General features: G+C 50.7%; 2 protein-coding genes across 9 annotated transcripts in view; one reads left to right on the top strand and one right to left on the bottom strand.

The window, feature by feature from the left end:
* Positions 1-15,129, bottom strand: part of LOC148814438 (unconventional myosin-Ic-like) — a 68,728-nt gene extending 53,599 nt beyond the window's left edge. Inside the window, exons 1-2 of one of the 3 annotated variants that reach the window (XM_088906707.1) lie at positions 11,226-11,366; positions 1,798-1,827 (exon numbers count right to left, since the gene is read on the bottom strand). In XM_088906707.1, coding sequence (XP_088762833.1) covers positions 1,798-1,806 — 9 coding nt within the window. In that variant the 5' untranslated portion in view covers positions 1,807-1,827; positions 11,226-11,366. Of the gene's footprint in view, positions 1-1,797; positions 1,828-11,225; positions 11,628-14,957 lie in introns of those variants that run through there. The other 2 variants (XM_088906705.1, XM_088906710.1) reach the window with 2 other exon arrangements.
* Positions 15,130-20,044: 4,915 nt separating this feature from the next.
* LOC148814437 (uncharacterized) lies at positions 20,045-27,150 on the top strand. 6 transcript variants are annotated; one of them, XM_088907299.1, is made up of 8 exons: positions 20,045-20,254; positions 21,050-21,121; positions 21,361-21,499; positions 21,574-21,669; positions 22,490-22,580; positions 25,220-25,338; positions 26,013-26,176; positions 26,811-27,150. In XM_088907299.1, the coding sequence occupies exons 2-8, from the start codon at positions 21,084-21,086 to the stop codon at positions 26,941-26,943; spliced, it is 780 nt and encodes a 259-aa protein (XP_088763425.1). In that variant the 5' UTR covers positions 20,045-20,254; positions 21,050-21,083; the 3' UTR covers positions 26,944-27,150. The 6 variants fall into 6 exon arrangements, with proteins under 6 accessions (XP_088763425.1, XP_088763421.1, XP_088763422.1 ...); XM_088907295.1 differs by lacking the exon at positions 26,811-27,150 and adding an exon at positions 22,925-23,387 and having other exon boundaries at positions 26,013-26,137; XM_088907296.1 differs by lacking the exon at positions 26,811-27,150 and adding an exon at positions 22,925-23,387 and having other exon boundaries at positions 20,045-20,308; positions 26,013-26,137.
* The last annotated feature ends 705 nt before the right edge of the window (positions 27,151-27,855 follow it).

Here is a 27,855-nt window from a genome sequence, read left to right as displayed (position 1 = left end):
ACCCAACATGAAAACAGTAACACAACCAAACCACCAAAAGCAAAGACTTAGACTCGAAATGCAAGTTATAATTAAGACAGCTGAGCTGTTTCTGGACATCTGTCCTATGCACACGACTGCACACAAGCAGGAACTGGAGAAGTGAGCAGTGTTATTTCTAGATTAGCATGTTAATAAATAGCAGAGGAGTTTCTGACAAGTGTTAGGAAGCACTCGTCTGCATAGAATGCAAATATATTTTCCAATCTGGTTACCGATAAATACAATCATCAAAAAGCTTTCCATTAGATCATGCTAACACTGCTTACACTCTGACAGCACACAATGATTGTTCACAATGCAAAACTTGTGAGGTCAGTGAATTCCACAAACCCCAACAACATGACAAACACCAGGAGCAGAAATCACATTCTTTCTGAGCCACCATGGACTACAACAAACTTCTTGCCAAAAAAAAATAGTTTAGACCAGCATTAGTTGTATTGAGCTTCAGATTTATTCATTTACTTCGATTAAATATAATAGTTCTAGCTGCAGATATGCAGCACTAGCTGTACTGTCAACTTGACAATGAGAACCAATTTGGGATCAGTTGAAAACACACATCCTTTTGTTTCCAAACTTGCGTAAAACTGGCCGTCCTGCACATCGGCTCATTTGGAATTTTTCCTGCTTTTCAGCTCTGTTTCCGAGACGAGTCACAAGAGCAGCAGCACAGCGGCATCTAAACAAGTCAATGACCAGATTCAGTCCGAGACACCCTGTCGAACTTGACAAGGAGGCCGATTTTGTGATTTTGGCCTCTCGGGATTCACAGCCAGCTGTCCCAGACGGAACACAGAGCTGTGACCCGCCGGCCCAGCGACAGACAGCACAGCACTCTCTCACCACAGCTCACCACACACATTCTTGCCCTTCATTGCTGTGACCTGCTTGCTGCCTTCACACACACACACAGAGAAAGAGACCCACTTTAATCAAACCTGCCTCTTCTGATCCTTGAATCTAAAAGCTACAATCTACCCATCCAACAGTCAGTACTGTTCTACTACACTCAGTGAGCAAGCCGTTCTAACTTCAAAACTGTTAAACGAAGTAAATAATAGATTTTTTATATAGAAATAAAGCACAGCTCCGAGCTGATAATTTGTATTAATCATCACAAACTGCAAAGCCTGTACAGTGCCTTTGTGACCTGAGAAAAAAATGACCTTCTTCATGAGAAATTATAGCAGGGCACTTTCACTGGGGAAAATACAATGCCTGAATCAGGGAAATGCATATCCAAAAGAAAATGATACAAGTCCACATAAATAATTAAAGTCTCATGTTTGATCAAATTGCAGAATATAAGGAATGATTAACTATTCAAGGACGCTAGGCATGCAGAATTCCTAGGCAGCTTTCCTATAAGAGAAATGAGCCAGAAGAGACTGGTATTCAGTGCTTGCAGATTGACTAGCTAAGTGTAGAAGACAGGCAAGCTTGTCTTGCACAATGGCACTCGCACGCTGGCTCTACAAGAGCTGTATCTTCAGTCTAAAAGATAACAGCTTTTCATCTAAGTGATATATCAAAGGTGCAATTCAGCTCGTTAAATGTTAACATAAGTAAGCAAGTTGATCATCGATGGAAAATTAAAAGGTATGCATTTGAACTGCAGGCTCACTGAAAATTCAACACACTCATGCATTTGAAGGACGCCGTATTCTAAGCATTAGTGACTAGTTAAACACACACAGGGTCACAGGGATGCAGGTTTCCACACATCTAAAAGCCAGTAGCCTGCACACCTACCTTCTGCATTCCTGTCGGAGACTCGGGATGCTGCAATAAATTAGCAATAAAGCACAATTAAAAACGTCACAAACATAACTAAAAGGTAAAAATGCCTTCACACAAGGACAGTCTATGTCTCGTTCCATCATCTGCCCCCTCTTATCCCCAGATAAGACTTATTTAGGCAACAAGTGCGTTTTATACCCAAACATAACTTCACAACACGGCCTACAATCCGCTTTTTTACCTCCCCATCAGGTGTAGCCGGATGATTTTGAAATGTTTATTTAGTCCCCTTGAGAGCTAGTCTGCAGCTGTGTTAACGAACAACTGTTTACACTGATTAAAGGAAAAACATGTTTCCAATATTATAAGCCTTAAGGTTAACCCCCAAGTAGCCCAGAACTATTAAAAAGGATATAAACTGCACCATGTCCATTTTGTTAAATAACTCAGGTTAATAAGCATTTACTCATTATTAACTTGTATTCCAGATGGGTCCCCTAACAGTAAGATAAATCAGATATTACAGTACACACACACACACACTTGACAACATACTCCTTTCTACTCTTAGGTCTATTAATCTGACCTTGTCAAAACCAGTATTTGAAATGGAAGTCAGAACCTTGCCTGTAGGTGTAACTTGTGGGAGTCGAACTCTTATCCACCCATAGCGTTTAACAATGCTTCAACCACGTGAACCGACATGAAACAAAAGCTCTAAAAAGAAATTCATCTTTTACAAGGCGGGGTACGCCCTGGATGGGACACCAGTCCTTCACAGGGCACAGATACTCTTTAGAGCCAACCTTCCCAAAAGCCAATTAACCTTTCAGGATGTCTCTGGACTGAGGGAGGAACCCCATCCAAACATGGGGAGGGCATACAGACCCCACTCGGAGAGCACCCCAGGAACTGAACCCAGGCCCCCAGCGAAGCTGACCGCTGCACCACCCCGGCACTAAAAACAATCACCATGTCAAATCCAGCTTACTCTGACGATTGAAAACTGAATCTTATGTGGGGAAAAAAAAACTTTTAAAATAAAATTTAAAAATCCATTACAGATTCTGTGACTTTGGATATTTTTAAATTTAACTAAAACTTTTCACCCAAACTTATGATGTGCAGTTTGTTTTTACTACCAATGCCACAGGCTCAGACTGTTGTTTTTTCTTTCTTTTGCCTCTGTTCTGTGTCACATGTGCTATTTTACAACTTTTTACAAGTGTTATTCAATAAACTTCAACCCGCCTGTTCTTACAGGGCAGGAAGGTGAAAAGTCACATTTCTTACACACTGTGGTGAGAGAGCTTAAAGGATTCAGTCACACTGCTGTGAGAAAGTCACCCAACAGAAACCCATCCAGATCGGCCTAGCTCCCCCGAGCCCCGAGCCCCCCCAGGCCCTGGGACCAGGGACCGGCAAAGCTCCCCCCCCCCCCCCCAAGCCCCGGCACCAGCGATTGAAGCAAACCATGGAGACAGAGCCCACCGCGTCGTCAGAGAGCTCACTGGGTTAAACCACAGAGCAGAGGGCAGAGCCTGCTGGAACCTGCTGCTTTGATTTGCTTTCAGGAGCTGACAGCACTAATGAAGGCCATAGACCACAAACACCAGCCACAGCTGTCCTGCAACTCCACCTTCTCTGTATTTTCCAGAAACCTGGATCTTCTGCTCTTCATTAACAAATTATTTGTTCCCTAAATCACACACTTAATTCTAATTTTTGTGATTCAACCATTATTGTACTTTGGTGATTTTCTGGCTACTTTTTTTTTGCACACATGCTCTTGCTATGGCGTTTGCTTTGCAAGGATTCTAGTTCTGGTAAACTGGACAGTTCTATTATTTTCTTAACAGACTCCGTTCCCTCCCTGTGACAGACTGCTGCTCTCTTGAGAAAGGAAAAGGAGTCATGTTGTTGCAAACTGGCTTCCGTTCATATCGGCTTCCCTGGGGAGCAGCCTCAGTGCTCACAACTTTTGACTGAAGTGTCGCTGAACGGATCGGAATCTGAATAAGCCCTTGACAGCCTGAAACAAGCTGGACCAGAAAAGCAAAAGGTGATCGTTAAGAGCAGGCAGGTGTCCCGGGTTTCAGTCCAGGCTGTGCCACAGAGGACTGGGGCTTGGGGGGCCCAAACCGGTTGTCACTCAGCGGGTGGGATTGATTCAGTCAGGGACTCCTCCGGAGACTGTCCGGCAGTAAGAGGCCGTGATCCAGATCCAGGGGGGAGGAAAAAAAATAACCATCCAGAACAAAATCCAGTCTTCTTTAAAAAAAAGTACAAGTTCTTTAGTGCTGCTTTGGAGTTTGCCCTCAAGTTTCTGTTTTACTTTGTTCCACTCTGTTCTGCAGTCTCAGTCTGAAATAACCAGGGACAAACTGGAAGGTCTCTGAGGGAATGAAGTCCTCTGGTCAAGCCTCTCGGACTTGGACACCCGCGCCCCCACCGTCACCCTGGAGACGGGCGTCGACACATGGCTCCCTCCTGACTTCCTCCAGGCCAAAGGAATGTGCTGAATCTCATTTTTCCCCAAAATACATTTTACTGACAAAACGTGGTTAACTTAGCACAACATGCCCAACACCAAGCTAGCGGGGTTTAATCACGACAACTGCACTGACTTTCTCTGCACTAAACACCTGTTCCCAGAGCCACGGTCACCATTTCCTCCCCAACTGCAACAGCAGCTCTCCACCTCTTGGCACCCAATACAGATCTCGGCCGGTTTGCGTGGAGACCTGGAAAAACTGGGCACTCTGAGCTGCTCAGAGGCCCATCGACTCTCTGACTGGAACCACCAAGTTTGAGCTGAATCAGAAAACCATGATGAACAGGTCTGAGTGTCCGTTTACACGTGCAGGCTGCAGGACCTGAAGGGGCTGGAGAGACTCTGCATGGATCCCAACTGGCAAGCACCTGGGTCCCGTGAAAAAGCTCCAGTTTATACCTCCTCTAGCTTTTCAAACTCAGATTAGGATCCACAACATATATATTTTGAATGCTTATTATTCATACCCTAGCAATGAATATTTATTTTAGACTATTTTACATGACATTCAATATGGACAGTTCTAAAGTTTTTCTCGTTTTTATTGCCACAACAGAAAGTGAACATACATTTGCATTTTAAACGGACAAAGCAGACAGCACTAATAAAAAAAAAGAGGCAACGCTTCATACACACAGTGCATAGACTCCCTATATCTGTTTAAACAGGCCACTGAAAGAGGCCTCTCTCCCTCTCAGACCCCAAAGCGATTCCTCATGGAAAGAGCTGGGAATGCTCTGCAGGTCCCTGCCTCATCAGGACTCAGCCTGGCTGCCTCACGTTCGCCCACAGGAGCCCACCTGAGGAGCAGAGGCTGCCCAGCACCATCACGCAGGGTAATAATAATTAATAATAGTTTACACTTATATAGCACTTTTCTGGACACTCCACTCAAAGCGCTTTACAGGTAATGGGGATCCCCTCCACCACCACCAGTGTGCAGCCCCACCTGGATGATGCGCCAGTACTCTCCCCACACACCAGCTCTCAGTGGGGAGGAGAGCAGAGTGATGAAGCCAGTTCAGAGATGGGGATTATCAGGAGGCCATGATGGGTAAAGGTCAGGGGGAAATTTGGCCAGGACGCCGGGGTTACACCCCTACTCTTTTCGAGAAATGCCCTGGGATTTTTAATGACCACAGAGAGTCAGGACCTCGGTTTTGCATCTCATCCGAAGGACGGCGCCCGTTTACAGTACAGTGTTCCACTCACTACAGTGGGGCATTAGGACCCACATGGACCGCAGGGTGAGCGCCCCCTGCTGGCCCCACTAACACCTCTTCCAGCAGCAACCTTAACAACATGGGAGTCCAGCGCACTTCCTCTGCAAGACATTTCCACTGTCACATTTTCACCGCGAAAAAGATATACCTAAATGTTTCCAACCAAACTCGCTCATTAGGTTTTTTTCTGCCAGAAGCCTGCAAACTGCAAGTCCTGGCTGATAAGATGTACTAGCCAGACCTACTTCAGACCCCAAACTGCAGGCCTCTCCAACTAGTCGACACTTTGTGCACTTCTGAGCGACACAGAGAATCTAAATTAAAGGCATCTATTCTCCAATCCAGTCCATCCTAGTAAAGTAAGGACTGGACTGACCTCAGCTTCTGCCTGCAACACACAACACTGAGGTCACGCACACAGGAAACTAACACGTGCTTTCCCAAGTAGGGCGACCGAAACTTCTCAGTGGTTACTGTAATTCGCCAGCACATTACCAAAAGCCCCCACAGCTTCTGCAAATCATCAAACATCCCCACAGCTGCACGGCGGGGCTGTCCTCGACTACTCCTGGGCCCGTGTGGAGCTCACGGGCGGCAAGCCAATCTCCACAGCTCGTCTGGCACTAAGACGATCCCACCCCACACTGTCTCAGTGAGAATCAGAGGAGAACCTGCCTCTTCACCTGCCCGCCCTCCCAGAGCTCCCCCTGTAGAGTCCAGGCAGAGAATCGGGAAGGGGTCAGTCAAAGCAGAGCCCAGAGTGCCGGAACCCACTGTGAAGACCTTCCGGACACTGTCCAGTCCTTTCCAGGATTCCGACGGGTTTTTAACCGTTTGATTAGTTCATTAATTCAGCTACCGCATGTTTCAGGAGCTGGTGCACAAGGGTACCAATGAGCTGCACAGGAACGGACAGCGTTTTAAACCGTGTGAAAGGGTCCAAACTCCCACCCAGAACACAGTGACATGAGGGAAACCCAACAGACTCCAGGGCTGCTGGCATGGACTTGAGTCTCCTCTGTGGGACTGTGGGACAGAAAAACAGACCGGGACAGAAAATTGCGTGTGGAGGGGAGAAACAGTTGTGAGCCCTACCCTGGACAAGCAGACCCAGAAAAGCCCTTTTGAGGATCTCCACTGAAGAGCACAGAAAGAGTCCAGGCTCACACCACTCCTGCACCCTATCCACCGGAGCACGGCTCTGCTGGCAGACTTTAAAACAACGACAGCTATGAAAAAAGACAGCCAGCTGAACACAGCTGGAAGACATTAGCAGCTGAGAGCATAAGCTTTCTGGGAACATGGAATGGCCTCTCTTTCCACGCAACTCTGCAGCCCAGCCAGAGAAATCCTCCCCACTTCCTTCTCTTTGCAGGAAGGGCTTCATCATACCAACATACGGAGACTACTCCTCCCCTCCCACCATTTGCCTTGCTTTCATGGTCGGCGTTAGCTCTGGGATTTCTTTTGCGAGAGGAATAAATGGTGCCCCCCCCCCGGCAACGGTCTCTGCCGTTCCCCTTTAGAAGAAAACAGCAAAGTCACTTCCTGCAAGTGTAGCTTAGAGGCTTGAATTTGATCAAAAACAAGCCTCTCGGCGTCAACCCGAGACTGCGCGGCTCGACTCCCATCACATCCTGTCGGCACGGCCCACCGCCTGCCCACGCGCCGGCTGCGCGTCTCGCTTGCACACCTTACATCAGCAGCCAAAGGGCAAACGCGGGCAGCAGCTAGGCCACACCGCCGCAGCAGCCACCCGTTCGGATAAGCTTCTAAAACCCACACCTGGTCAGCAGTATATCAGCGTCAGCTGTGCAAGCCCTGAGCATCCGGCTCCACACTGGAGAAACACAAATAAACTGGACATGATAACTTTCCAGCAGCCATATCACCCTGCAGCTCCCAGCTGGCACCCCACTGGAGCTCAGCAGGTGTGAGCCTGGTCAGTACCTGGAAGGGAGACCTCCTGGGAAAAACTGCTGCTGCTGCTGCTGGAAGAGGTGTTAGTGGGACCAACCGGGGGCACTCACCCCACGGTCTATGTGGATCCTAATGCCCCAGTATAGTGACGGGGACACTATACTGTAAACAGGCACCGTCCTTCGGATGAGACGTAAAACCGAGGTCCTGACTCTCTGTGGTCATTAAAAATCCCCGGCATCCTGGACAAATTTCCCCCTGGCTCTTGCCAATCATGGCCTCCTAATAATCTCCATCTCTGAACTGGCTTCATGCTCTCCTCCCCACTGAGAGCTGGTGTGTGGGGAGAGTACTGGTGCGTCATCCAGGTGGGGCTGCACACTGGAGGTGGAGGAGAACCCCATTACCTGTAAAGCGCTTTGAGTGGAGTGTCCAGAAAAGCGCGATATAAGTATAAGCAATTATTAACTTCCTACATGTGGCTACAGATTCCACCACATTGACCGCAGAGGCTAGGAACGCAAGAGGTCCCTCCTGTGCCACAGGAATTCAGAGCATCCCAGTGAAACGGAGGAGCTGCCCATCTTGGGAACGGAAATAAAGACGGGAACAGAAAAGCACGACTATGATAAACACACAAGACAGAAGGAATGTCATAAAGCCCTAATTTTAGTAGGCCAAGTATAGCAATCTGATTAAAGGGCTTTAACATCTCTAAACCACCCTAATTAACCGCCTCTGCCCAGAACATGCCATCAGCACGCGCGGAAGACAGTCAGCGCACAAGCACTAGTACCGCGGCTCCCTGCTTCACTAGATTTAATGCTTCATCTGTAATTACTGAAGAAGAGGCTGCTGGCATCCGATGCACTAGCTTTCTTCACATCCAGCCCAGTGTTGCTCCTGCGCCCTTTCCCAAATTGAGCCACTGCAGGTCCACAGTTTTCAGGGAAAGGCTGACGTAAACAGTCCTGCCTCCAGATCGATGGGCGGCCGCTCGGCGTCCACACAGCATCCCAGACCGCAAGGCAGCCGGATCCACGCGCCGACGGCTTTTCCTCTGGGCACCTCGGAGTAGCGCATCCCAGCTCTCGGGCAACTCCCTCAGAGGAGGTAACGGAACAGAGCGAGGGAGCAGGAACACTGTCCCCAAGACCCAGGGTATCACGGCACTGCCAGCCACACAGCCGGCCTGAAACCCTGCAGCCCCAAACCAGCGGTGTTGCCTGACCCAAACTGCTGGGCGTTACTTAAAGAATGCAGCTGCAGACGTCATTTCATGGCTACGGGGGCGTGATGGAGGCGAGAAACTCCACACGACACAGAATTCAGGCCATGTGCACCTTCACAGCTCAGAACAGGGGTTCCCCCGGCCTGGTCCTGGAAATTCCTGGGGTACCCCTGGGAATTTTGTTCCAGCCAAGTACTCAATCACAGGAGGAGTGATTCTATCTGAGTCATGTTTTTGATAATTGCTTGTAGCACTTCAAACAATGAGTTTATCAATGCTATTCCAATTTCTGGGCACCAGACCTCCCTCCATCCAGGTGTAAGCGAATGATCAGTCCCATTCCTACCTGTGTCTGTTCACAAACTGATCACTTAGTAAAGAGCTGTGTATTCAGAAAAAAACAGGCAGGCGCTCCTAGAAGCTGAAGAAAGACCGCGTCATGTTCCACAAGCAGAAGGTGTTAAAACAATACAAGCCAGGCACTGGTTACCTGTAGAAACGGGTTCACAAACATCTAATCATTCATGCAGACCAATTAAAAACACGCATTAACTGAGTGATTATAACAACTCAGCCAGAATAAAAACCAGCAGATGCAGGAGTCACCTAGAAACAGGGCTGGGCACCCCCAGTTTGGAAAAAAACAGACAATAAAGGAGCTCAACTGTCTTGAAAAGATGGACAACATGTGGCCCCTCTCTGTAACCCAGTTCCTCCTGTCCTCGGAGTTCAACACTTTTAAACACCCTGGGAAGATGGAGTTGAACTGTACCTCTGTACCTCTACTTGAAAACAAATAACCAGACAGACTGCTAAGAAATGTGCTGTTTTGGGTTAAACACTTGTTTAGATTAGCAACTAGAGGCAAGGGGACATTTTTAAGGCACCCCAATAACCCTGCCGGCCTCCCAGAGCCCAGAGCAACGTCACGACAGCAGGAGGGACAAAACGTGACGTCACAAAGGCCAGCTCCGCTGCGCAGGTGTGGCGCAGAAGGGCGGTTGAGCAAAGACTGCACCATCACCCACCTTCTGTTCAAATCTGAGCTCCGCGCTATGGTCGTGTTAGGTGGTAATTGTTTGAAGTGCCATCAGCTCAGGCAGCGCTTAGACCTCGGCTTGCGTTTAAGAAGCGCCACGCCTTGTTCCTGTACGGTTTTCTATGACATAACCGCTAAAAGTTCTCAGCTTGTGGAGCACATCCTTCCGGGGCTCAAACACACTGACCCGAGAGCTGGGACAGCTCCCTCCACAGAGGAATGCCAGCAAGGCTGAGGAGAAACCAGCAGGCTAGTGGGAAGAGCCATAACCTCAAGGGGCTTCACCACAGGAAAGTTTACAAGAGTTATTGACAGATCATTTCCGTTGTAATACCATCAGTACGACGTACCTTCCACGTCAGCTCTAGAAGCACTTAAAGCTAAAAGGAATCGGGCGTAACGCCACCCACATGAACGCGCCGCGAGCGAGGTGCGCCCAGCCCGGGGGTGCCTGGGAGGGCGCTCGGGGTAATTACACGTGAACACCAACAGGATCGGAGTCCTGCGCTCGGGCTGCCGTCAGCCCGCTGGTAACACCGCACAGGGCAATGCGTCCGCCCCGCAGCGGTACAGAGCAGGCAGCGTCACCGAATGCGCAGATTCGTGAAGTATTTACAGTCTATAATAATAAGAAATAGACTCTTCCTCCGACCCCCGCCCCGTCCTCAGTTGTACCCTGTTACTTAGTCTTATTCACTGGAGTTCTGTTTCGCCACAAACAGGTTGTTACGCGTGTAGTGAAAGTGTCGTTTGCACCTATCGGTTATATTACAACATGATATAAAGGCTGAACCCAGATGAAGCCATGCTTCCACATCCGTTTTTGACAGCGCTTCACAGGGCTCGGGAGCCCGAGTGCGAGCGGACACCCGGACCCGAACCGCGCCAGAGAGGCTCGGACCGGCGCTCCCTCCCGAGTGCGGTACTGCGGTGTGTGCGGAGCTGCGCGATTCCTGTTGCTCTTAAAACCCCGAAGCTAAACGCGCAGCCCCCGCCAGATCAGTCTGGCTCCGCTTCAGCGTCTGTAGAAGTCGTTTATTACTCCAGGACACCCCACAGTCGGCGCCACATATTAAGAAACCCATTAATACCCGTATAAGCACCGTGCTGTGGGGGGGCAAACGGACTGCGGTGAATATTGCAGCAGTCCTATTGCACCGACACCGTGCGGTATTCCTCCCTGTCTACACACTGCATAGAGAGAGAGAGCTCCGGCTGCACATCTATAAATAGCTACCGCCATCCACCTGCGAAACACGTCCAATGAGGATCGCATTTGAAGTCGTTAATTGTTAAAACACGCCATTCTTTAAGGGGACACGTCGACTGAGAAGAGAACTTTATACTGGTTCACCAAACTGCAGCCTCCGCGGACTGAACTATTTTGATTCCACAGCCTGTTAACTGCGCGACCAGTCAGACGACACAAGAATTGAAAGAGTCACAACAGGCACCCACCCACTCGTGACTTACCTGCGTGTCACCGAGGAAAACCGAGTGGCTTTGGCGGGCTTCAAAAAGTATTTTTACTCCACCGGTAAAGCTGCAGTCAGTCGCCCCTCTCCTCTAAGTAACAAATACCCAGATGTAATCCTTTTAGGTGTCCTCTCTCCTGCCGCTGCGTGCCGGTAACAACTTCTGCCGCCGCGGGTCAGCTCGGTCTTAATCCACTCTGCTCGCCAGGCGAAGTCCGCCTGCCTACAGCACGCTGCTGTTCTGCGGATTGGTCGCAGTCACGGACGTGATAGTGCCGCGAGCATCTAGAAAAACAAAATCTCCCACACCACGCCACACGCGCTCGGTCAGTTCACGCTGGGTGCCGGAGTCTGCGCCCCCAGCTCCCTGCTTCAAACAGAATGACCTTACTATCAGGAAGTCGCGCAAGCCAATCAAAGGGCGGCATTCGGTGATGTCATCGGAGTTCTTTTATGGCGTCATGAAAGCTATTGGAAAGGGAGGCGCCTTAAGATATGGCACAAAGTATCGCAGGGGCTTCGGGCGCCTTTTTCCGCTGTTCGAATGTGAACACACCTGTTATGGGACTCCTAGCCAATCCGGAGTTTCTATTCGCGATTACAGCGTGTTTCCATGCTCGCATTTTCTAAAAGCGAATCTGAATGCGCCTAAATCAAGCCTAAGCATCGGTTTAAGGACTGCCTGTTCAGTTTGAAATCTGAAACGGCAGGGCGCCGAATCACTCCAAGGAAAGGGGCTGCACAAAATCTAAAATCGCGCACACACTTCGCATTTGATCGTTCTTCTCAGCGTGGGAGAAACTCGCGCTCTTGGAAGGACCCGAGTCCCTCTGCCGCCCGCGGCTCCACAGAAGGCAACGCCGGAGTCTTAAAGGTGCCGGCCAGGCAGGGGCCGTCGGAAGGGTGTGGCTGTCTGTCGACACAAACGCTCCTTAAAGGCAAACAAAGTTCAGAAATTTTTTTGGACGTTTAGACAAAACCCGACCCGCACTCCACGAGATATGTAGAAGCTTTGTTTTTTATCACTTCAAAGTAGTTGACAGCAGACTATTAAGTGAATTTTAAAATACTCCATCGGGTTTGTGATCATATCCCACAGTCCATCCGTTTTCTAAACGCTTCATCCAATTTAGGGTCACATGGGAGCCAGAGCACACAGGCGCAAGGTGGGGTACACCCCGGGAGGGACGCCAGTCCATCACAGGGCAGTCAGACACATTAGGACCAATTACTCCCCGAAGACAAAGAACCTACCAACATTTCTTTGGACTGGGGGAGGACACCCACACAAACACAAAGAGAACATACAAACTCCACACAGACAGCACCCCAGGAACTGAACCCAGGGCCCCAGCGCTGCTAACCACTGCGCTGCCCTGCGGCTCGTCCCCCAGTCTACGGGACAATTGAACCAGCCCGCCAGGTGGACGGCCATGAGGTCTCCGGGCCTCAGGGTCCAGAGTCCAGCAGGTGTTCTGTGTCCTTAATGTGTAGAAACAGTTCTTCTCCTGTGAGGAGGGCTGGGCCAGTGTCTCCCCGTTCAGTCAGAGAGACACACAGCACCAGCTGGATTCTGCACCCCAGTGGTCCAGAGGGGGGACCCCTGTTCTAGGCCTCTGCTAATTCTCCTGGGAGCATCCCGACAGAGGAACGTTCAGAGAGAAATTCAACACCAGCTTTCCCCAACCACATATAAAATTTCTAAGACATTCAGGATGTTTTTCTTGATATATTTTTCATACAAAAAAAAGTAATACCCTTATACATTTATTCTTTTTTTGAATTGTATAATGTTAGCATGCCCAGAGGGGTTGGGCAGCCAGTTGACCTTGGACCCCTAGAGGTTTTTTTTCTCCTTACTGAGGAGTTTTTGGTTCCTCTCCTCTGTTGTCTTCTGGCTTTTTCTCTCTCTGTATTGTAACGTCATGTATTGTCACACAGCTTTGTTAAGCGCCTTGGGGCAACCTTGTTGGGAAAGGCGCTATATGGCAGTATATGGGCAGAGCAGTGGCACTATGGCTCAGGATCTGCGCCTGTGGCTGGAAGGTTGCCGGTTCAAATCCCGCAGCCGGCAGAAGAATCCTACTCCGTTAGGCCCCTGAGCCCTTAACCCCAACAGCTCCAGGGGCGCCGTATAAATGGCTGACCCTGCGCTCTGACCCCAAGCTTCTCTCCCTGTATGTGTGTCTCATGGAGAGCAAGTTGGGGTCTGGGAAAAGACACATTCCTGATGCGAGAAATCGTATATGGCCAATAAAGTGATCTGATCTTATATAAAATAAACTTAAGTGAATTGAATACAAAAGATTCCATCCTCCCCCCCACACACACCACTGGCTCCTGTCACTGGGTCACAGCAGAGGGGTATTGAACAGGAAGCCCACTCTCACTGGCCAGCGCCGCCCCAGAGCCACAGGAAGGCTGCCCAGAAACGGCAGCTTCCTGAGAGCCAGATCCTGGCAGAGGCGCCCTCTACAGTCTTTCCAGCCACACCCAGACTGGGGGCTTCCTGCACAGACCCAGGTTAGTCCCAGGGACGAGCTCGTGCTGAAACCCACAGGACTCTATTTGCATATATAGACAAGAAATCAACTAACGTCTGTCTATATGTGTGTGCTAGTGGCAAAAAATAAAAATTGGCACCAAAACAAAAAGAGAAGTTTCTACTGCTTCGGCATCAGGATGGAAATGCTTAATCAGATCATCAGTGTGTCTGCGCAGATCACTTCTGCTTTCTGCTTTTCTGCTCCTCTCTGCTTTTTGGCTTCTAGAGTAGTGTGTCCGGTGTCCTGTGTCTCTGGCAGAAAGGTCTCAGCTGTGTCGTGGAGTCAGGTCAGTCGTGTTTAAAAAGTGTGGGTCAGGATCGTCATGTACAGCAGCTCCTTCCAGCTCTGAACCCAATCTTCAAGGTTTGTCTGCACTGAAACAAGCTCACATTTCCCACTGAAATTCTAGTATAAAGAGTGGCGGTGATATTATTCATCAAAATTGTAGTCTGTGTTTCAGATAAAAGTGCATTTCTTTGTATTTATTTCTATGTATTTTAGAATCATGTGGTGTGCTGTAAAACACTTAGGGTGTTAAACGTGTGCTGTGAGCTGGAAAGTGTGGGAAGCACTGTGCTAGACTTTGTCCCACTGGCCCTTGACCTTTGAAGTATTTCTGCAGATCTCCTGTGTTTCTTCACTCTTCCCCATGCGTGCCTGCAGTGCTCTGGGAGGTGTTCGGCTCAGTATCGTGTCTCTGTCTCGCTAGGGCACTGGGACCAAGCTCACATGACCAGGGACGTAGCCAATGCATTGAGATTTTATCTGGACTGTGCACAATGTTGCTAAACAGCTGGCTGGACTGTACTTCACTAGTTTTTTAACAATTCTTTTATTTTGATTCATTTAAAATGCAAACCCAGCAGGGGAGAAAACACAGAAACAAAGACAGAACACAACAAGACACATCATCCAGCAATACACAATGTACATTACGGTCTTTCAGTCACAAACCAAAGGAAACTTGACTAGTGTTGGATCATCACAGATCTCCAGAACAATATCCAATTCATTATTCTCTCCTCTGCTAACCCTGCCCTTGGGTTTGCAATAAAGAAAATGCCATTTAATTTCTGTTTCATCTTTCAGCATGACATCTCTCTGTGTTCCAACCATGTCGTTCTTTGCATATTTCAACATCAAAACATCAGACCGAATCAAAGAAAGCAAAGAATCCTTCTCACCTTGATGCAGTTACTGCAGAAACATTCCCCATTCTTCCCAGGAGGCAGAATAATCTCCCCAGTCGGAATAAGTTGGATTTTCAGCTCCATCTTTCCCAGCCAGCTGGAAAGACTGGGCGTTCAGACGTATCCGACACCAGAAAAGCTCTAATGCTGGAGAAGGAGAGAGGAGACTCCAGAAGCCGGTCTGGCTCTGCTGTGCACTGGGAGGAACTGAAGGGGAGTCTTTGTTTCTTGAGAGAGAGGAGGGAAAGAGCTGTGGTACCTGGATGGGGTGGAGGATGAAGTGCGCACTTCCACAACGAGGCGGGAGAGCACATCCAGGGTGTCAAGTCCTGTTCCAAACGCGCTGTAATTGATGTTCTCCTGCAGAGCGTTGAAGCTGTGGGGGTCACGTCAGGGCTTCCTTAAAGACTTTCTGAAAGCTGCTGTATCCTGCTCCGGGCTCCAAACATAAATAAAGAGGGCGAACGTTTCCCTTGGAAAACAAGAAGGAGGCTGTTTTGTTTTCTTTTCTTTCTCTTTTTAAACATCAACTGAGCGCTGAACAGCCGGGAGAGAGCGGCCGAGTGCCGCGGCGAAGCCTGGGCCTGCCCCCTGCCTGTCGACTGGCTTGAAATCGGACAACCTTTGCACCAGGGCGAAGACAAGGAGACGGACCGGGACCAGGGTGCCCCCATGCCGGAGGCCTCTCAAACCCCCAAAAAACTGGACACTGGGTGGACAGGGCTCGGCATCGCTGAAGCTGGACGCAGTGGGCCCTGTACCCTGGTCTTCCAACAAGTCGGCTTCTCTGAAATCCCTGTGGTGAATCAATGCTTCTCTTCTTGTGAGTCTCTCTTGGTACCCTGAAATTTGTGTCAAGCTTCTTGTCTCCTTGGGGGCTCCTCCACTGGGTCTACTAGGGTGGCCAAAGTTTGGGGTGTGGGCAATTTGTCACGAAGCGTTTTTCAGGACCCTATGCAGACGGCAGAATCTGGAGGGGAGTGAGACAAACATGGGGAAAAAAGACTAGGATCTGGGCTGGAAGAAGAACAGGGGGGCGTGTCGACGGTGCGCTGGTGCTCGGGGGGGGGGCGTGGTCCAAGGCAAACAAGTCCAAAGGGGGTCCGATGGGAAATCCAGAGAATGCAAGAGTCTAGAGCCGGGTAATCCAAACCAAGACGGACATGACAGAAGTTAAAAGCCGGAGCGGGACCAGGTGAAGGGTTGGGGGAAGAAAAAGGGGGAACAGGGTCAGGTGCCCCAAGCCTTCACCGTTGTGAAGCCTATGCCGTCAGGCAACTGCTGGACAAGCTGGTAGGCGGGCTTCCATCTTCCAAAGCTGATCTTGGAATGGTGGGAGCGTCTGGCTTTTATAGGGAGTGGCTGGATAGGAGTCAGGTGCAGGAAAATCAGGCAAAAAGGGAAAGAGCCAGAGTGTCCTTAAGAGGAGGGACTTACAATCGTGACACAATTAGTAAGGAAAGGCTTAAAAGACAAGGAAGATGTACACTCCCTGCAGTGATGTCAGTAATTTATATGAATGCATACAAGAGTGGGACATGTGCAGAGAAAAGGAAATCCGCACACAAAATAATGCTGGGAATACTACTCCAGAAATCAAACACAGTCTCTGGCGAGTTTCCTCTTCCTTGGTGGCTGTGTGTGACCTGAAGTGGTGGAAGTGGTCTTTCTCGAAAGGGTTTAATTCCTTTTTTGGTTGGCTGTCTGTGTTATAGTGAAGCATTGAGCTCTCCTCCTTCCTCTCTGTGGGAGTGCTGTGGTCTAGAGAGACGCCAGGCCATCGTGTGTGAAGGATGAAGCGAGCAATTAGACTGCGGACCCTGACAGGGGCAGTAAAGGACGCCGGGGTGGTATCTGGTCATGCACAAGTCAGGCGGGCCGGGGGGGTGTCCAGCACGGGGTCACGACGGGGCAGGACTGGAGTCCCACGCAGGAGCTGACCAGGGCATCTTCAGCACCTGTTTTCAGGCAGACAAGCTGGCTCTGCTCTCGACACCATGGGGATCGCTGTCCGAGAAGCAAGCATGACTCCTCAGCCCAGATGACACAGAGCTGAGGGGGCTGAGTGAGCCCAGCGGACACAGAACTGAGGAGGCTGAGTGACCCCAGCTGACACGGAGCTGAAGGGACTGAGTGAGCCCAGCTGACACGCAGCTGAGGAGGCTGAGTGAACCCAGTCGACATGGAGCTGAGGAGGCTGAGTGAGCCCAGGTGACACGGAGGTGAGGAGGCTGAGTGAGCCAGGCGGGAGTCACGGAGCTAAGGGGACTGAGCTGAGTGAGCCCAGCTGACACGGAGCTAAGGAGGCTGAGTGAACCCAGTCGACACGGAGCTGCGGAGGCTGAGTGAGCCAGGCAGGAGACACGGAGCTGAGGAGGCTGAGTGAGCCAGGTGTGCTGGATCCCCACTTAGGCCACACAGGCACACGGGCACATGGGCACGCGAGTGCTCATCATCACACAGAGTCAGGCCTCATGGCGATTGGCAGAGGGCTCTGCTCTGCGTGTGTCTGCACCGAGCTGCAGGGCGGGATAGCTCCCAGCAGGAGGGGAAGGAACTGGATGCACATCCTTTGAACTCTGACCGTGCAGGAGAGGGGCAGTCTTGCTGGGCATCAACAGGAAGCACAGCCCAAGGCTTCCAGCACAAACCTGGCCTGAAAAAAAAACAAGTTTTTGTCTTCTCACTTCTTTGCAGCTAACTTTACATTAATTTCCTACGGAGTAAGAAACAACAAGCAAAGCAGGACTGCGGTATTTCCTCTAGCGGTGTCTGGGAAAACATCCTCTGACATTTACAGCCCACTGTCAAGGTGCTATTTAGGCTTCCTGTGTTACTGTGTTACCAGTGTGCTGAGGGTACGGGCCCGGGCTGGACAGGGAGGGACGCAAACGGATTTCCCACTGTGGCAAAAGCTTGATTAATTGCAGTTTCTTGCTGTTCTGACAGAAAGAGAACCGTCAATTCGCATGGACAGAAAGGAGGCGGCAAGAGACACAGACACCAGGTTAGCGACTCTGTCAGTGATCCTCTGTGCTTGAGACCCACTGTGGACATTTGTCTTGGGCTTCTCCCATCAAGTACAAGTACAAAACACACACGCAAAACATAAGTCACATAACGTCCCATGAACTGCATGTGAAATCACAACAAGAGTATATAATAGACGAATAAATGTATTGTAACGTAGTGAGAGAAACAACATTTACATACATTCATTGAGCTGTTTTATTGCAATTTCACAGTTTAGAAATTCCTTAAATACCACATACCTTAATGACAGGTTCAGATGCTAATGGCAGAGCTCTGGAATTGGTTTTACAAGAACAAAACAGAAAAAAAATGAAGGCACTCTGACGGAATTGAAAACACGCCGGAAATGAACCGACCCGAACTGGGTCAGCTCGCCAGCGCGTCTCCTCGCGAGGTTCTGATGTCGCCGCCGGTACAGCGGCGCTGGACTGTCCGGAGGAAATGGTCCGGACAGTCTCTGAGCAACTTTACTGGACTTCGGAAACACGCTGATGTGGATTTAAAATAAATTTAAGAAAAAAAAACAATCGAAGAACTACAGATGGCCATATCTGTCAATCCCAATCAGAACCGGGCCTCACAGCTCATGGCACGCGTGGACAAACTAGAGGTCCCCACGCAGGCTAATCAGCCTAGCAAAGGCTCCACGCGTGACGTGTTCTGGGACCTGTTTGTGTGAGAAGGCCAGCGGGAGGCTGCCAAACAGGCTGCTGATCTATTAAAAATGCTGCCGTGCTCCGTGATTTATCAAATCAAAATAAAACTAATCTCATTCCAATTTAATACGAGTAAATATGGGGCGAAAACGTGTTTTCCTCGTTAAAGCTAAGTTCCGCCTTATGAACGAGAAACCTACGAATAAGCGCTTTCAGCTTTAAAGGCGCTATATAAAACAATGATGATTGTTATTGTTATGAATCAGGCTTCAGTCTCCTATCCGAGCAGTAACTGGTTTCCTAACCGTGTTCCTAATTCTAAGTTAATGCTTCAGTGTTTCGCTTCCTGCCGTGCCGTGTGAGGCACCACAGCAGCCCCCGGCACGTCTCCGTCCTGTCCGGTAACAAGTGGGTCACGAACTCCTTCAGCTCTAGAGTTTACAGCAGCGACAAGGACCCTTGGCCGACCTTCAACTAGATGTCGTTTATAAAACAAAAAAGCGTCCCAAGTCTCGCACGTGGCCGTCCACTCGCGCGGAGCAGGGCGTGTAGACTCTCGTGTAGAGTCTTCCTCACCCCCCGACAAGGCAGCCGCGACAAAAACACGGAAACCCCGACCTGCTCAGATTCAGGGCTCCCTGCAATGGAGTCTGCCGACCCCTGGTGGTTGATGTAACTGTATTCCCTACTGCCGGCGACCTGTAGCAAAAGCGCCGCGTTTAAATGATCACCATGTTATTAACGGTCAGTTCATCTAACAAGAACCCCAGAGGACCTCTCCAGTCGAAGCAAGCGCAGTGTTAATACACACTCTGCTGCCTTATATAGTATATTAGTGTAGAGGCTCAACTGCCGCTTAGAGAAGCCATGTAGCACCTACCCAGACATCCGGGCGAGTAATGCTTTAGCTGTTACACGGTCCTCTAGGGATCCTGCAGATGCGCACGGTGCCCTGTGTCTGTACCCAGGAGGTGGGCTTCACGTAGAATGGCCTCTACCTCTGTACGAGGGAAACGGAGCCGGACGCCGCCCTGCCACGAAGCAGAAGACCGGCGCCCCTTGTCGGTCCGCAGGTCAGGCCAGCCGGGGCGACACGGGTCCGAACTCCCGATGGGGAAGCACGGATAGTTTATTTTAGTTCTCTGTCGTCCTGCACTTCAGGGTGTAACACTTTTAATCAAATTAGATTTACCGAGAGCGCCTAGCGACCCCGGGCTCGAGTTTATTCACGGCGGAGCTGCTGAAGACTGAATCTTCTCTGCCTGACACAACACCCGTTACCATGGCTCCTTACATGGATAGAGACGGCGCTATTATTATTATTATTGTTGTTGTTGTTCAAGTAGAGAGCTGCGTCAGCACGCGTAGGCTGCAAAGGAACAAGGAAATGTTTATTCCAGGCTGGAAAGAGAAGAAAAGAAACAGAACGTTTCGGCTGTGGAACCTTCTTCGGGCGTGTGAATGAACCTTTGCTATTCTTCTTCTTCTTCTTCTTCTTCGCTGTGGCGTGGAGGGAGTGGTGCTGGAAACGCTGGCGTCTGTCCTCAGAGCAGCGCTCGGGGTTAGAGGACTGTCAGGCAACCAGGGGACACAAACAAGCCGGTAACTATTGACTCGGGCTGGGAGCGAGCTAGCCGGAGAAAGGGCCAGTGACGGGTAAGGTGAGCGAGTGGAACTCCTACCACGGAGTCCACAGTCCAACATCAGCCGGCTGTTTCTTCGTCGTGTTGAGCGATTTCTGGTGCCATTCTTTACCCAGTGAGCGGCTTACTGTTATTTGAAACATTCGGGGCAGGGAAAACGCAGAAAACTCATTCACTAAGTTGAAATGATAAACATGATCGCGTGTTCTCCGCGCTGGGAGGATATCACGGGAGTCTGGGAATGAGTCCGGGCCGCGCGCCTCCAGACTGCCCTCGGGACGCGACGCGTGTTTCTCCGCGCGCGGACGGGTCTCGCGGATGGCAGGTCGGGTGTGTGTGATCGCACACCGTCTGAAAGATGTTCCCACTGAACATGTAACCCGAGAGAGGCAGACTCGCCCTAATCCAGTTAATAGCAGGCTGTATGTAAATACCGAGGGCGCCGGCGTGACGGAGAAGGACACGAACGTGCCCATTCTTAAAATATACTGGAATATACCCGGAAATTCTTCTCTGCGCTATTCTCAGGACAGCGATATATTCTAATGAAGCTCTTAGTGCTTCAACATGCCCTGATTTCAACTCCGCACTGCCGCTGGGGGCAGCCCCGTGTCTAATGGCGCTGCTCCACAAAGACATTGTCTGAAAATGGCAACGTACTCTATAAGTATCCTGTAGGTGTTTGAGTAGGTCCTACTGTATTAGGCTGTGTTTCGGTAGTTTTAGTGAGGCTCTCCGTTTATGGACTCCGCAGGCAGCAACAGAGGGCGCGAGGCGGGACCCCCAGCATGGCGAGGAGATTAACCAATCGGCTGAGCGCACGAAGGTAAGCCCCGCCCCCCGCAGCAGCCCGGCTGGAGGAGCTCGGATCTGAGAGCTCGCGCCTGTCATTCACCCGCACTGATCCGCACTGACTTGCGATTCCAATGAAAGGCCCCAATGTCTGTCTTTTTATAACCGGTGTTTCCCCTTTAATGCCCAAAACGCGGGGACGGGGGCGGGTCGCGGCAGGACGCAGCTCGCTGAGCTCCTCTCACAGCTCTGCCCTTCTGACCTGCCCGCCAGCCACCGGCCCGCCCGCGGCCAGAGCTCCGCCACGGGGAAGGCAGGCAGGAGGAAGAGACGGCCCAGGGAGAAGAGAGAACAGGAGGGAGCGAACCAGAGGGAAGCCCAGCCCGTCAGCCCGCTGGTGTACGACCCTCAGGTCAGCCCGCCAGCCTGTCCTCCTGGGCTGCGTCAGAGGAGTCAGGCACTCAAGGTAACCCGGCTGTCCTGCAGGTGGCGCTGGAGGAGCTGAAGGCTCGGCACCGGAGGGCCCCAGCTGAGGACGGACTGGAGAGCATCAGGGCTCAGGTGTACGAGCACACGGCTGCAGTGAGTCACGCACCAGGGCGGGGCAGAGCAGAGTCGGGGGGGGGCAGGACAGAGTGGGGCAGGACAGTGGGGTGGGGCAGAGTGGGGCAGGGCAGTGGGGTGGGGCAGGGTGGGGCAGGGCGGGGCAGGACAGAGTGGGGCGGGGCAGAGTGGGGCAGGGGACTCAGATCTTATCTTGTGGGTTTTATTCAGAAGCAACTTTGTGCCTCAGTTTGCTAGGAACTAGGGAACTGCACTGACGGCTGGGGAGTTCACACCACCCGAACAGGGCTCAGTCAGCACAGGCACTGACTCAGGGTGCAGAATGAGCCCTGTTCCACCCACGTGCCAGCTGTGTGCTGTGCGTGGCTCGGGGTGCGCCAGCGCCAGCCGGGAGAAGCCTGCTCCTCCAGCAGCTGCTGCCTGTGCTGGGGCTCCCAGGCCTGCCGAAGGAGTGTCCCCGGGGCCCCGGGGACACGTGCTCCCTCGAGACTGAGGCTCTGGCCATCTCACCAAGCTGGTCATCATAGATCTGCAAACGTAACAGATATTGGACTATTCCAATTTTCAGTTTTTCCCCACTTACAAGGAGGTATAAATAACAAGTTCAGCTGGGGAGCTGCGTCAGCATGCATTGGCTACAAGGGAACAGGTAAAGGTGTATTCCAGGCTGAAAGGAAAAGAGAAGAGAGGGGGAGAGACGGGGAGACCACCCTGTCTTTTGTTCTCTCATGATGTATTAGCTGCCGGTTTCCTGGCAGAATAAAGTGGTCTGTGCAGAGGGCCTTGACCTTGACCCTTGACCATTGACCCTTGACCTGGTGCTGCTCTGTCGTTCCAGAGGGCGAGGGGTCAGCCAGCAGCCGTGCGCATGGGCCTGTCCAGGAAGATCTGCCGCTTCGAGCTGCCCATGGACATCAACGAGCTGGACAGTAGGTCATTCAGAGCTTAGATAAGCTGGGCTCTGTGAAGCCCAGCAACACCCTAGTGCTGAGTGGAAGTCTCGGAGAAATATCTGTGGTTCACATTTATTGTCATGTGTACCCGGGGACAGTGAAATGCTAACTTGCATGTTTTCCTCACATAACAGGCGACATAAAGGATGACATAACATTGATTTAGAAAATGACATCAACAAATGACATCACAGTTCTTAGATACAGGAACAGGGTAGCTGTGTCATGCTCATAATCCCTCCTCTTACGGGCGCTCCGGCTCTTTCATATTTTACCTGATTACTTTGACCTGCCCCCTATCCTGCCCCTTCTTATTTAAGCCTGGCGCTCCTGCTATTCCGGGCTCAGCACTGGGAGATGGATGCCCGGAAGCCCGCCTACCAGCGGGTCCAGGAGAGACCTGACGGCATCGGCTTCACCACGGCATCCTGACCGTCTGGGTCCGGGGCTGGGAACCCCTGGCCTCGTCATCCTGTTTTTATTTCCCTCTCCCTGCACTGGATCCCGTTCCGTTTTTTTAACCATGTCTTGTCTCATCTCGGATGGATCACTCGGATTTGGACCTTGGACTGCACCCCGAAATTCCCCCCTGGACTCCTTGGACTTGTTCGCCCTGGCCACGCCCCCCGAGCACCAGTTCACCGTCGTCACGCCCCCTGTCTCTCAACCCCTCCTGATCCTCGTCGTCTCCCCCGTCATCCTTTTCCTCCTACTTCCAGATTATACCGTCTGCACAGGGTCCAGTACTACGCTTCGCGGGAGCCTGGACCGGCTCCCGTTACGGTAGTAGCTGTAAATTTAACCAGCATTTAGATAGCAGCTGTGTGCAAAATTCAGCAGCGGCAGTATTTTTAGTTCAGTGCAAAACAGAGAGGGAGGATTTTAAGATCACTTTATTGGCCATATGCAATTTCTTGTATCAGGAATTTGTCTTTTCACATACCTCAGCTTGCTCTCCATGAGACATGCAGATGGGGAGAGAAGCTTGGGGTCAGAGAACAGGGTCAGCCATTTATACAGCACCCCTGGAGCAGCTGGGGTTAAGCGCCTTGCTCAGGGGCCCATTGAAGTAGGATTCCTCTGCCAGTCACGGGATTTGAACCAGCAACCTTCCAGCCGCAGACGCAGACACAGATACAGATCCTTAACTACAGAGCCACTGCACTGCCCCTCCTTTTGGAAGGGGGACAGTGGGGAAGATTTGATAGTTTTAAAAGAGGAGAAGACCTCAGTGTCAGAGCCAATAAACGCCTCCTTTTTGATGAGTAAGCGTCAGTAGGGTCCAGCAGCCCCTCTGCTCTGCTGACTGGCTCTCAGGCCCCAAGCAAGAGAACCTGCTCAGGAGGCTCCACCTGCAGGCGGAGGGAAGATACTGCAGGAAAGAGCGAAGAACAGGATTGTTTCCATCAGACCGCTCTCCAGGGTTTAAAGGATAATCAAGTATAGGTATCAGAGTTAAAATAAATAATACTGTTAGATAGTTATACTTCCTACAAATAGCTAAACCCACAAAACATTAGGGCTTGTGTCCTTTCAAGAGAATATATAGCCAGAAGTTATATCACCCTGTAACTCACAGCTGTCATTCCACTGGAGCTCAGCAGGTGTGAACCTGGTCAGTACCTGCATGGGAGACCTCCTGGGACAGCTAAGGTTGCTGCTGGAAGAGGTGTTAGTGGAGCCAGCAGGGGGTGCTCACCCTGCGGTCTTTGTGGGTCCTAGTTCCCCAGTATAGTGAGGGGGACACTGTACTGTAAAAAGGCGCTGTCCTTCGGATGAGATGTAAAACCGAGGTCCTGACTGTCTGTAGTCATTACAAATCCTAGGGTGTCTCTTGAAAAGAGTAGGGGTGTAACCCAAGTGGTCAAATTTCCCATTGGTCCTTACCAATCATGGCCTCCTAATAATCACCATCTCTGAACTGGCTCCATCACTATGCTCTCCTCCGCACTGAGAGCTGGTGTGTGGGGAGCATACTGGCACATCATCCAGGTGGGGCTGCACACTGGGGGTGGTGGAGGGGATCCCCATTATTATTATTACCAGGAAGCAAATTTTCAATGACTGTCAACAAGCAGTCAGGAAACCTGGTGTTGAGAACAGTGTTCAGGTGTGTGATCACTCTGCCCAGAGCTGTCAGAGAGGTGAGGGACAGGCTGAGTGCCAGGCTGCAGCTGGCAGCTCCTCCTCTCTTCTGGAAGCAAAGACATCAGCTCCTCAGTTCTCTTCACCTCCTCTGTGTGCATCTCACGGTCCTACAGATTCTCTTTTCACGCAGTTAAGCAATGTTCATTGTGCTTAATTATAGATTTCCCATGCCTATGCTGTGCATGTAAGAGAAACTGAAGCCTTGAACATTCCCCTGAATTAAAATGTGCACAATGGGGGAAAATATTGCTGAACCATTGCAAAGTGCCTTTACTGGCAGAAGTGCACTTAATTTGACTCAATTAATTATAACGTTTTGCAATAGAGCTTAACATATTGATTGTCATCCTGTAAATCTAGACCTGTGTGTATTGTGAGGTGTGTGCAGAATCTCTCTGCAGAGGAAGGTGCCTCAGATGGCATCTGCTTTGCCCCCTGACCCCTGACCCCTGCCCTCTCTCTCTCAGGCCTGTGTCCCCAGGACTACCTGCGAAGATTCTGCATTGTCTGCAGCAGGAGAAGCAGCCACTACAGGAAGTCGTTCCACAAGTTTGACCGGGACAGGGATGGAGTGCTGTCTTTCAGGGTACTGGTGCTGGGATTGGGTTTTCAGAGTGTGGTGAGCACGGTGACCAGGAACACTGTGCTTTAGGAGGTGCCATCATTTCCACAAGACGTTAAACCAGAACCAGAAGATGCCATGCTGGCACTCGATTTTGCCACTGGGTGGACTGAACCAGTTGGGCACAGTGTCTTGCAGAAGGGCAGTGGAGGCTGTAACTGCTCTCGGCCCCGCCACTGCAAGTGATGCAGAATGCGTGATGGCGATGGGGAGTGGGGGAGAGTCAGGAGTGCTGTCTGTTAGAAGCAGGTCTTCCCTCAATGAGCTCACACACTCTGTGTCCTCCAGCCCTCTGTGTGCTCCATGTGCTCACACCCTCTCTGTGCTCGTGCCCTCTGTGTATCGGTACCCTCTCTGTGCTCGTGCCCTCTGTATCGGTGCCCTCTCTGTGCTCGTGCCCCCTGTGTGCTCGTGCCCTCTGTGTACTGGTGCCCTCTTTGTGCTTGTGCCTCCTGTGTGCTCCAGCCCTTCATGTGATCACTGCCCCACTGTGCTCGTGCCCTCTGTGTATCGGTGCCCTCTTTGTGCTTGTGCCCCCTGTGTGCTCGTGCCCTCTGTGTACTGGTGCCCTCTTTGTGCTTGAGCCCCCTGTGTGCTCCAGCCCTCCATGTGCTCACTTCCCCTCTGTGCTCATGCAGGAGATGGAAGGCGCTTTGAGGAACGTCTACATGGACGAGCTGAGCTCCCAGCAGGTGCGCTGGCTGGCAGGGCTGGTCGTCGCTGACAGCGCCACGCTCTTCGACAGCACGCTCTTCTGCGCCCTGTGCGCGCTCTCGGAGCGCCTCTTCTACTCCTCCTTCGTGTGAGTCCGTTCGCCAGCCCCCTGCGCCTCCCTGCGGCCCACTGGCCCGTCCGTGTCGCCTTGATTTCCTTCATTGGTCTTTGCCTTTGGAAGTCAGGCAGGTTCCTGGCACTCATCCTCTTGGAACATCCGACGCGTCCGCACCCATGAACTTCGCTGGGTGTGCAGATGGGTCCTGGAGACCGTAGTCTCTCCCAGTTAATATTCCAGCTGAGCTCTGGACGATCAGACCGTTGCCTCAGCAGGAGGAGTGAACATGCTGTCCAGATCTCCTCTTTGTAAAACCTGCAGCATCGTGTCTCCCAGGATTAGGTCTACCTCAGTACCTATTCTACCTCTAGGATCTCTAATGTCAGTTTATAATGGTACCATACCTATATGATGCTTTAGCCAGTCCTCAAGCTGGTGTGCTTTTACCATGAATTCAATGTCATACCTTTTCCCCAAGGTATTCCATAGAAAACATTTTGAAAGAGGAGAGGATTTAGAGTAAAATTCATGTCCCAGGACTCAGCTCTCAACGCATGATCATTGAAGCGTCATCAGTTTTGGGCTTGTGCTGGGCTAGAAACACAGCACCCTGGCGCTTGGATGCTGACATCTGTGTTTCCCCTGTTTGAAACTGTCACCCCAGAACGGAGGACACAGAGGCCCCCGAGAACGGAGAGAGGAGCCTGCTGGAGGAGGCAGACTTCTGCTCCCTGACGTCTAAATTGAGGAGCTGCAACATCCAGCCCAGCTTGAAGACCCTGCTCTCCCTGCTGTAGTGCAGCCCAGACAACCTCCAGGGCTGTATCTCTCAGGACAGACAGGGATCATTGCTTTAAAAGAGTCTCGGTGCATAACATGCTGTTAGAATAGGAAACTCTCAAAAGAGACTGGTCCCAGACTTGACAAAAGAGCTTCACACACTGGGCTGTGCTCAAAGTGCCAGAGCTTTGTCGATCTTTTAAAATAAAAGACTGCATGAACATTCTTTTGCCTGGTGTTTAAATCGCTCACAGGTGAACGGCTGTCTGGGGAGTGTGCTGGGTAAGAGACGAGCTACCGACAGAACCTGGCAGCACACAGGTGCCATAGTTTCAGCACCATGTTCCACAGCAGGACCTGATGCAAAAAGCATTAAAATAACAGATTATTTCAGGCAGGTCCAGCCAATTTTAACCCATCTGGCAGTAAGGAAGTCTTCAGCATTACCACAATCGGACCCCGCCTCCTCTTAGTCACAGCCCCCACAGCTCTGAATACATTCCCACTCCCTCCTGTGGATGAGATGTGTTTAGGACAACTGTGACGAACATTGGAGGATGAGTGAGAACAATGGAAAGAATAATATGTCTGCTTTACAATGGTTTGAAGAGAGTAAAGAATATAGATAGATAAGACTTTATTAATCCCGAAGGGAAATTGATGTTACAGCAGTCCAGCCCAGGACAAGCAAAAAAACAGACATCAGAATAAATGAAAAATTAGAATATGTACAGTAATACAAAATAAATAAAAATAAATACATAGGTGTGTGCAAAATATGATCATAGTCACTGTAAAAATAATAAAATATGTGCAAAATGTGCATAGGTATATAATGTATAAATAGGTGTTAAAGGTTTTTTTCATTGCTGTGAATTAGGCACACTTTGCCGGTTTTGAAAAGGGGCTGCAATTTATTGTAAAGGAAC

The sequence above is a fragment of the Atractosteus spatula genome, chromosome 27, assembly GCF_055471065.1.
Source record: "Atractosteus spatula isolate fAtrSpa1 chromosome 27, fAtrSpa1.hap1, whole genome shotgun sequence".
Classification (NCBI taxonomy): Eukaryota; Metazoa; Chordata; class Actinopteri; order Semionotiformes; family Lepisosteidae; genus Atractosteus; species Atractosteus spatula.
Note: the sequence above shows the minus strand (reverse complement) of the source record. Positions and strands in the feature narration are given on the sequence as shown.